Source organism: Salvelinus fontinalis, chromosome 37 (genome assembly GCF_029448725.1).
Source record: "Salvelinus fontinalis isolate EN_2023a chromosome 37, ASM2944872v1, whole genome shotgun sequence".
NCBI classification, from domain to species: Eukaryota; Metazoa; Chordata; class Actinopteri; order Salmoniformes; family Salmonidae; genus Salvelinus; species Salvelinus fontinalis.
The window spans coordinates 31,491,318-31,502,511 of NC_074701.1; the positions used below are offsets into that span (position 1 = coordinate 31,491,318).

The window sequence follows — 11,194 nt, forward strand, 5'->3', positions numbered from 1 at the left end:
CGGGGCAGACGGATGGCTCAGATGGCGCTGGGTAGACGGATGGCTCAGATGGCGCTGGGTAGACGGATGGCTCAGATGGCGCTGGGTAGACGGATGGCTCAGATGGCGCTTGGCAGACGGGCAGTTCAGGCATCGCTGTGCAGACGACAGACTCTTGCCGGCTGAGGCGCACTGTAGGCCTGGTGCGTGGTGCCGGAACTGGTGGTACCGGGCTGGGGACACGCATCTCAGGGCTAGTGCGGGGAGCAGGAACAGGGCATACTGGACCCTGGGAGCGCACATTAGGCCTAGTGCGTGGTGCCGGAACTGGTGGTACCGGACTGGGGACACGCATCTCAGGGCTAGTGCGGGGAGCAGCAACAGGACGCACAGGACTCTGGGGACACACAGGAGGCTTGGTGCGTGGTTTATGCACTGGTGGTAAAGGGCTGGAGACACGCACCATAGGGCTAGTGCGTGGAGGAGGCACTGGTGGTACTGGGTAGGGGCGGGGAGGTGGCACCGGAAATACTGGACCGTGCATGCGTACTGGCTCCCTTGAGCGCCGAGCCTGCCCAACCTTACCTGGTTGTATGCTCCCCGTCGCCTGACCAGTGCGGGAAGGTGGAAAAACCCGCACCGGGCTATGTAGGCGAACCGGGGACACCATGCGTAAGGCTGGTGTCATGTACGCCGGCCCGAGGAGACGCACTGGTGACCAGATGCGTTGGGCCGGCTTCATGACATACGGCTCAACACTCAGTCTAGCCCGGCCGATACGAGGAGCTGAAATGTACCGAACCGAGCTATGCACGCGTACAGGAGACACCTTGCGCTCTACTGCGTAACACGGTGTCTGCCCGTACTCTCGCTCTCTACGGTAAGTACATTGAGTAGGCGCAGGTTTCCTACCTGACTTCGCCACACTCCCTTTAAGGCCCCCCCCAAGAAATGTTTGGGTTGTACTCACGGGCTTCCAGCCTTGTCTCCGTGCTGCCTCCTCATATCGCCTCCTCTCGGCTTTAGCTGCCTCCAGCTCTTCACGAGGAAGGCGATATTCTCCCTGTTGTGCCCACGGCCCCTTACCATCCAGTATCTCCTCCCATGTCCAAGAATCCTGTGTAGGTGGGTCCTGTTGCCGCTTTACATGCCGCTTGGTCCTGTATTGGTGGGTAATTCTGTCACGATCGTGTGGAGGATTGACGGACCAAAACGCAGCAGTAGGAAAATAAGCCATATTCCTTTTAATGAATACGAAGGCAAAAACAAAACAAAAAACACTTACACACTAACAAAACAAGAAAACGATCGTGAAGCTAAGAACGAAGTGCACATACAGGCTACAAACGTATAACATAGACACTTACCCACATCCAATGAAAGCCTATGGCTACCCTAAATATGGCTCCCAATCAGAGACAACAGAAATCAGCTGTCTCTAATTGGGAACTCATTCAGGCAACCATAGACTCTCCTAGAAAACTAAACCAACATAGACACAGCTAGACACATGCACTCAACACAAACCCATACACTACACCCAACACCCCCTTTACCATATAATCACCCAAAACCGACAAAACACAAACATTCCCCATGTCACACCCTGACCTAACTAAAATAATAAAGAAAACAAAGAATACTAAGGCCAGGGCGTGACAGGGCGGTAATCTAGAAGGCATAAGATTCTGTATTTACGATAGACATCGCTTTTCCCTTTGTTCTTCAGTCTTCCCGCTCTTTCACTCAAACCCAGCCCCCTTTTCTTTGTGTAACCAGCTGTCATATCTGTTCCGTCCGCTAGGGACGTTTTCCTTTATGATATAATTTGTAATCAACGTATGATTCATTCTGTGTATATGTAATTCTGTGTGATTAGTTAGGTATTTAGTTAATAAATAATTAAACCCAATTTTCTATTGCTGATTCAACTTGTTAGCCAGGGTTTGTGAAGATAACCAAGAATTTACAACTTTCAGATGAGACTGAAATAAGGTGACGATAAATATTGACTGCTATTGATGTAAAATATTACTAGGTCTTTAAGAGTTTATTCAGAAGTTAACTGCTCTATAAATATTATTTTGTGGTGCCCCAACTTTCTAGTTAATTACATTTACATGATTAGCTCACTCAGGTAATATTAATTACAGAGAAAGGATTTTATAGAATAGCATGTCATATCACTTAATCCGGCATAGCCAAAGACACGACACACTTCATGAATGGAACTCCAAAGATGTGCAGGTGAGGGTCAACAGGTATCAGAGGGAGCAGAGAGCCTCAATGAGACAAGGCAGCTTTTCACAGCTGAAGAGTCATTCCACTGCTCTGCATGACAGCAATCTCTACTGCAGTCCACACTGCCTTCTCCCACCTGGACAAGAGGACCACCTATGTCAGAATGCTGTTAATTGAAAACAGCTCAGAGTTCAACACCATAGTGCCCTCCAAGCTCATCTCTAAGCTAAGGACCCTGCTAAGCTAAGGACCACTGAACACCTCCCTCTGCAACTGGATCCTGGACCAGTGGGTAAGGGTAGGCAACAACACATCCGCCACACTGACCATCAACACGGGGGCCCATCGGGTGCGTGCTTAGTCCCCTCTTGTACTCCCTGTTCACCCACGACTGTGTGGTAGTGCACAACTCCAATATCATCATTACGTTTACTGATGACACAATGGTGGTATGCCTGATCACCGATGCCGATGAGACGGCCAACAGGGAGGAGGTCAGAGACCTGGCAGTGCGGTGCTCGGGCAACAACCTCTTCCTCAACGTCAACAAGACAAAGGAGCTGGTTGTGGACTACAAGAAACGGAGGACCGAGCTCGCCCCCTTCCACATCGACAGGGCTCTTGTAGAGCAAGTCGAGAGCTTCAAGTTCCTCGGTGTCCACATCACTAAGGAACTGTCATGGTCCACACACATCTACAGTTGTGAAAAGGACACAACACCTCTTCCCCCTCAGGAGGCTGAAAAGATTTGGCACGGGTCCTCAGAGCCTCAAAAAGTTATACTCAAAATCATTACAAAAGCTGCGTACTGGAAACCTGTGACTATTAATGAAGCCAATCAGAGCTTTCAGAATGACCTTCCGTCCTATCAGTGTGCCTGTCTTCAATGGGAGGAGACCATGCATTTCTAATTAACACTGCTGGTATAAATCACCAACGTCAGTTTCTTTTATATTTCTTTCCCTTTATTTAACAAGGTAATGCCAGTAAAGTGTTGGTCGGAGCTATGATACTACAGGATTGAGAGGGTCTTGTCTAGATTGATATCAGGCAATAAGGAAAATCATGAACATGATAATAATTCATTATTTATCATTAACAACAACAATGTTAAGATGTATTAAAGTGAGTTTTCTGGAAATGCACTTGATACGAACAACAGGAACCATTAACAAATACTGTCTTCATTAACAAATACTGTCTTCATTAACAAATAATGTCTTCATTAACAAATACTGTCTTCCATTAACAAATACTGTCTTCCATTAACAAATACTGTCTTCATTAACAAATACAATCTTCATTAACAAATAGTGTTTTCATTAACAAATACTGTCTCCCATTAACAAATAATGTCTTCATTAACAAATACTATCTTCATTAACAAATAGTGTTTTCATTAACAAATACTGTCTCCCATTAACAAATAATGTCTTCATTAACAAATACTGTCTTCATTAACAAATACTGTCTTCCATTGCAGAACATGGAGAAGGTTCTGATCCGTCCCACCGCGTTCAAACCGGTGGTCCCGATGAACCGCCACTCAGTGCAGTACCTCTCCCTGAGACCAGGGGGCAACCTCTCTGAGAGCCAAGGCACCCTCAACCTCCTCATGCCCCTGTCTATCAACGGGAATAACGGAAATACAGTGGTCAATAACGTGAATACCGTGTTCAATAACGTGGTCAATGGCACGGGGAGCTACGGGAACGTTGTACCTCTGGTCGGCTCGTCCTCTTCCTCAGATAGCAAGAGGAACTCATACAGCGGAGGACGCAACGCTCGCAGCAGCCATTCCTGCTCCATGTCAGACTCTGGCCGTAACTCCCTGTCCAGCCTGCCCACCCACAGCAGCCTGGCCAATAGCGAGGCCTCCGGGTCGGGTTCAGGGTCTGTGGGGTCCGGGGTGGGCCCGGAGCCTGGGAGAACCACCACCACAAACGGGGGGTCGGGGATCAACGGAGGTCACGCCCACTCTACCTCCCACGGTCACTCAAACTCGGACAGCGGGCGGTCGTCGTCCAGTAAGAGCACAGGGTCGCTGAGTGGGCGAGGCCAGCCCCTGTCGGACAGCGGGTCGTGTGGGCGCTCGCCCCCGACCCTGGAGGGTTACGAGGGGGTGGTTAGGGAGCTGGAGGAGAAGTTGAGGGAGAGAGACCTGGAGCTGCAGCAACTCAGAGAGAACCTGGACGAGAACGAGGCCGCCATCTGTCAGGTGAGAGGGGATTTAAGCAGGCCTAAAGTGTTTCCTCGAGGAGCAATATGATTAAAATGTTTGTTTCTGTCATTTCTGCTGGTTCTATTACTAAGCTCAATTATTCCATATATACTGAACGAAAATATAAATGAAACATGCTACAATTTCAATGATACAGTTGATATTTAAATAAATAAATTACGCCCTAATCTATGGATTTCACATGACTGGGCAGGGGCGCAGCCAAGGATTGGCCTGGGAAGGCCTAGGCCCACCCACTTGGGAGCCAGGCCCAGCCAATCAGAATTAGTTTCTCCCACAAAAGGGCTTTATTACAGACAGAAATACTCCTCAGTGTCATCAGCTGTCTGGGTGGCTGGTTTCAGACGATCCCGCAGGTGAAGAAGCCGTATGTGGAGGTCCTGGGCTGGCGTGGTTAAACATGGTCTGCGGTTGTGAGGCCTGTTGGCCGTACTGCCAAATTCACTAAAACGATGTGGGAGGTGGCTTATGAACATTAGATTGTCTGGCAACAGCTCTGGTGGACATTCCTGCAGTCAGCATGCCAATTGCACGCTCCCTCAAAACTTGAGACATCTGTGGCATTGTGTTGTGTGACAAAACTGCATATTTTAGAGTGTTTTTTTATTGTACCCAGCACAAGGAGCACCTGTGTAATGATCATGTTATTTTATCAGCTTCTTGATATGCCACACCTGTCAGGTGGATGGATTAACTTGGCAAAGGAGAAATGCTCACTAACAGGGATGTAACCACATTTGTGCACATAATTTGCGGAAAAAATAAGCTTTTTGTGCGTATGGAAAATGTCTGGGATCTTTTATTTCAGCTCATGAAACATGGCAACAACACATTACATGTTACATTTATATTTTTGTTCAGTGTACCGGTATACTTTTGAGCCATACTAGTGCTGGTTCACAGTTTGACCTCTGGATGTGGTAACTGTATGTAACCTCTAAACTGTGACGTCTATCCCCTGACCTCCTGTCCTGTAGGTATACGAGAAGAAGCAGCTTCGCTGTGAGAGAGAGCTGGAAGAGCTGAGACAGAGCTGTTCCTCTAAGATGAAACAGGCTTCACAGAAGGCCCAGAGAGTACAACAGGCCTTACAGCTACAGGTAACAGACAGAGATACTTCAGTCAACTTAGTTTGAGAAGCAGGGCCCTTCTTTGTGTGACAGGTATTGTTGCAAGTTACATAAAAAGCTATTATTATTATTGTTTATTACTGTATGATATGTTACTTCTGTTTCGGTAGCGTCTCTTCATTTTCGGACTGTCAAAATGTCACCCTAACACCGTACCCAAACAGGCCGCGCACGTGCACCATTGTGCGCAAATTGATTTTGTTCCCCACACCAAACGCGATCCCGACACGCAGGTTGAAATATCAAAACAAACTCTGAACCAATTATATTAATTTGGGGACAGGTTGAAAAGCATTAAACATTTATGGCAATTTAGCTTGCTGTTGCTAGCTAATTTGTCCTGGGATATAAACGTTGAGTTGCTATCTTACCTGAAATGCACATTACATTTACATTTAAGTCATTTAGCAGACTCTCTTATCCAGAGCGACTTACAAGTACATACATTCATACTTTTTTTGTACTGGCCCCCCGTGGGAATCGAACCCACAACCCTGGCGTTGCAAGCGCCATGCTCTACCAACTGAGCCACACGGGGCACAAGGTCCTCTACTCCGAAAATTAATCCACACATAAAACGGTCAACCGAATCGTTTCTAGTCATCCCTCCTCCTTCCAGGCTTTTTCTTCTTTGGACTTTATATGGCGATTGGCATCTAACTTCCATAGTTACCACGATGACCGACCGAACTCAGTTCATCTTTCAATCACCCACGTGGGCATAACCAATGAGGAGATGGCACGTGGGTATCTGCTTCTATAAACCAATGAGGAGATGGGAGAGGCAGGACTTGCACTCCATTCAGCGTCACAAATAGAACTGACTTCTATATTAGCGCTTGGCAATGCAGACGCTCAATGGGGCACGCGAGCAGTGTGGGTGCAATAATTGAATAACATGTATGTTACAATTTATTTTGCAATGCTCGCAAATGCGACGTGAGCGGTGTGGTCAGCATGTAACTGTCTGTGTCTTTATTTCAGGTGTTCCAACTGCAGCAAGAGAAGAAGAAGCTTCAGGAGGACTTCTCCTCTCTGCTGCAGAACAGGGAAGAGCTGGAGAGGAGGTGTGCCTCTATACAGAGAGAGCAGACCCAGCTGGGACCACGCCTAGAAGAGACCAAGTGGGAGGTGTGTGGGTCAGACATTAGGGTTGATTCATGTACACCATTTCAAAGTAAGTGATCTCAATATTCACAAAATATTTATTCTCCCTCATTTCCTCCTTCCTTCCCTCCCCAGGTGTGTCAGAAATCAGGTGAGATCTCCCTTTTGAAACAGCAACTGAAGGAGTGCCAGTCAGAGCTGAGCCAGAAGGGCGGGGAGCTGGTGGTCCTGAAGTCCCAGTTGAGAGAGCTAAGGTCCGATCTCCAGAACAGCCAGGCTACGACCCAGGAGGCTGGGCCGGCCCTACGAACACGCTCCCTGGAGCTGGAGGTCTGCGAGAATGAGCTCCAGCGCAGGAAGAGCGAAGCCGAGCTGCTCCGCGAGAAAGTCGGACGCTTGGACGAAGAGTTGGCCCGCCTCCGAGATACCCTGGCCAATCAGGAAGGAGGTTATCTTCCTGGAGGCCAGGCACTAGCCACTAAGGGCCAATGTATGAGCCTGCCCCTCCCCCAGGGGCGTGGGGGTGTGGGGGGTGGAAGGGAGGGCCTCAGCCCCTCTGTGGGGTACCGAGATGCGGAGGAGGGGAGGCTGGGTTGGGGAGGGGAGAGTGATGAGACCAAGGCTCAGAGGCAGAGTGCTGAAGCTGTGCTGGGACTCAGGCAACAGGTGAGCTCCAACAACAACGATGTTTATACTTTCTTTCAGTCTCATATGAACCCCCAACCCTCACACCATTGCACTCGTTTCTGTGGTTTCTCTATTGGTGTTCAGACAGTAAAACCTGTACTTTAATACATGTTAAAACCACACACTTGAAAAAACAATGACCGACCTTGTTTCAATAATTTTTTTACCATTTTCATTGCAGAATAGTGCTTGAATAATACTTATACTGCTCTGTTGTGTATTGTTTTAACATTGTGATAGAACAACTTCATATGGATTTTGAAATTATCAAATAACTTCCATTAATCAGTTAATCAACCAATCAATCCATGTGTTGTGTGTCAGGTGGAGAGGCTGAGGGCAGAGCTGATGTACGAGAGGAGGAGCAGTGAGGAGGGGTGGGGTGGATTTGAGGAGGAGAGGAGGGTCTGGCAGCAGGAAAAGGAAAAGGTGATCCGCTACCAGAAGCAGCTGCAGCAGAACTACATCCAGATGTACAGGAGGAACAGAGATCTGGAGAGAGTGATGAGAGAGCTCAGTCTAGAGCTGGAGAACAGAGATGTAGAGGACTACGACATCCACAGCGGCAGCAACGACATCCACTTCGAGGAGATCGCCGCTACTGAGATCTAGAGGGACCATACAAGGGTGTCCTCATGCCCCAGTGAGATTTAGAGACCAGACAGGGGCGTAGTCTAACCCCAGTGAGATTTAGAGACCAGACAGGGCGTAGTCTAACCCCAGTGAGATTTAGAGACCAGACAGGGCGTTGTCTAACCCCAGTGAGATTTAGAGACCAGACAGGGCGTTGTCTAACCCCAGTGTCCTCTCGCTCCCATGACAATTAGTACCAGCACCCTGATTTGATCTGATTTCCCCATCACTGCTACTGAGAGGTCTGCGTCCAAAATGGAACCCTATTCGCTATGTAGTGCACTTATTTTGGATAGAGAACAGGTTACCGTTTTAAATTTGCATCCAGACTACAGAGGGTGTACCTGGACTTACTCCCCTAACCACAGTACCAGCACTCTTTACTTCTCTACACTCTTGGGAAAGAATGTGCTATCTAGAACCTAAACGGGTTCTTTGTCTGTTCCCATAGGATAACCCTTTGAATAACTAGTTTTGGTTCCAGATAGAACCCTTTTGGTTCCAGGCAGAACCTCAAACCAAAAAGGGTTCCCCCATTGGGACAGCCGAAGTATACTTTTGGAACCCTTTTTTCTAAGTGTGTATGCTGTCATGGACATTAAGGGAGCATCTCTGTCTCAGGGTTGATTTACTCTACTAGACACTGGGATGCACCCTCCTCTAGGCCCTCACAGGAACAGCTGACTACCTGCAGTCAGAAAGGACTCCATCATTTCGTCATTCGGACTTGAAAGAAGTTTAGGGTGTATCTCAACAGTTTAAAGTGGCTTCCTTTCCAGATTGAGATTCACCCTCAGACCAACACATCCTCATTGCCTTCTCACATGGGTTTGATTTCCCAGCTATAGTACCAGCACTCTATGGGACGTATACTATGACTTTTGACTTGAGAAACAAGCAGGCATCACTCAAACCTTGCTCAAATCAGGGTATTGAAAGCAATGGGAGTCGCAGAAAAAGGGCACAGATCTCAGATCAAGTGAAATCATATCTGTATATAGCACACAGGGGTGACTATCTGACGACCAGCACATAATGATGACATCACAATAAAGATGACATCACCCCTCGACTGTGTTTACGTTTGTCCACAGGACTCAGAGCAAAAGTCCCACTTTTACAATGTGTTCTCATGTTACATATACACTATTCAATGGATCATCAACTGATCTAGACGTAGCAATTTTAAGCTACAGCCTGGTCTTTTCTGAGTTACAGAAACACTGGAGTATTTTAATGGAATGTATAAGGACTCTTTGCACATAGTAGGTGTCAACCATTCAGTTATCAACACCGGCTAAGACACAAACTAGGCTACACCAAGAGAATACCTGGGATCATTTTGCACAAAAATTCATAATGCTCTTTTCAGTTCTGGACGTGACTGTTCTGTCTTTCTCATGTAGTTGACCTCTTTGTATGGACACAGAAGAGATAGAAGCATGTAGCAATAAGAGAGAGTGCAGCTTGGGAGATCTCGCTCTCATATCAAAGGAAGAAACAAATCTCTCTCTCTTTCCTGTTAACTAGCACAGATTTTCATATCAAAGGAAAAAACAAACATTTATTGGTTAAAACTAAAGCTGCCCGTCAAAGATATTGATGCTGCATCGGCTGCTGGGACTGTTATGGAGCCTTCTTGGATCCGTGAGGTCAGGGGTCGTGGATCAGGAAGCCTTTGGTGGCACTTTCCCTGATGGTATCACAGTGAAAGCAACAAAATATCAATGCCAAACTGTACTGTAGACCTCCCTCCCTTGTCCTCTCTCACTGTCACACACTCTGGACTGTGAATACTCTTCCGAGTATTACTAGACCCCCCCCCTCTCCCTCCCTCACTCAAAAAAAACAAATAACACTTCCTAGTCTTCCTATCCCTGACTGTGAGACTCCCTCACTGACATGTAGATAATGTGGGTGGCATGATTGCATGTCTTTCCCTGTCTGTCAGAGTCGGTCCAGATAATGTAGGGGTTTGTGCTGGACATTGCATGATAGAGTAGCCTAAGGCATGACACCCCGGTCATTATGGAACTGTTACACTGGTTATGTTATTGCCTTGGGAGCTCCAAGGGGGATGGGACTGAAATCTCTGGTCAACATATTGGCAGCCACTGGGAACCATAGAAATAAACTTACTATAATGTAATTCTATGTCTATGCTGGGAACCATGAATTAATAAGGTGGTCTTCAGTTGTGCTTTCTCATAAGAATGGATTCAACTAGAGGTGTGATCTTTTGTATTACAGAGTAAAACAAAGTATATAAAAAAAGATTCTTAACAGATAAATAAAAATCAATATGATATATGATGATGATGTGTATATTTTTTATATAGCGCCTGAAGATATTTTGTGGTAACACCGGTACCATTGTGGGTTTAATATACAAAGTATAATAAAGATTTTTATATATCTTTGCAGGACCACACATATCCCAATGAGATGATCAATAAGAATTGGAAAATGTCTAGAAAGAGTGGAATGATCTATTGCATGCATTAAAAATCATTTTTTACATCATATTTTACAAACTCAATAATTTTTTGTTGACCAAGCTGCATTTTGATTCAACTTACTGTAATATAAACGCAACATGCAACAATTTCAAAGATTTTACTGAGTTACCGTTCATAAGGAAATCAGTCAATTGAAATAAATTCATTAGGCCATAATCTATGGATTTCACATGACTGGGCACAGGTGCAGCCATGGGTGGGCCTTGGAGGGCATAGGCCCACCCACTGAGGAGCCAGACCCAGACAATTTTTTCCAAAAGAGCTTTATTAATGACATAAATACCCCCCAGACAATCTCACAGGTGAAGAAGCCAGATGTGGAGGTCCTGGGCTGGCGTGGTTACACATGGTCTGCGGTTCTGAGACCGGTTGGACGTACTGCAAAATTCTCTAAAACAACGTGGGAGGTGGATTATGGTAGACAAATGAACATTTAATTATCTGGCAACAGCTCTGGTGGACATTCCTGCAGTCAGCTGCCAATTGCACGCTCCCTCAAAACCTGACACATCTGTGGCATTGTGTTGTGTGACAAAACTGCACATTTTAAAGTGGCCTTTTATTGTCCCCAGCACAAGGTGCACCTGTGTAATAATCCTGTTTAATCAGCTTCTTTTTATGCCATACCTGTAAAGTGGTTGGATTATTTTAGCAAA

The 11,194-nt window shown here is 46.4% G+C and overlaps 1 protein-coding gene across 1 annotated transcript; it reads left to right on the forward strand.

The window, feature by feature from the left end:
• The first annotated feature begins 2,663 nt into the window (after positions 1-2,663).
• Positions 2,664-10,544, forward strand: LOC129835993 (leucine zipper putative tumor suppressor 2 homolog). The gene is made up of 6 exons (XM_055901705.1): positions 2,664-2,762; positions 3,704-4,438; positions 5,440-5,562; positions 6,577-6,723; positions 6,835-7,365; positions 7,711-10,544. Exons 1-6 carry the CDS (start codon positions 2,664-2,666, stop codon positions 7,996-7,998), a joined length of 1,923 nt encoding a protein of 640 aa, XP_055757680.1. The 3' UTR covers positions 7,999-10,544.
• The last annotated feature ends 650 nt before the right edge of the window (positions 10,545-11,194 follow it).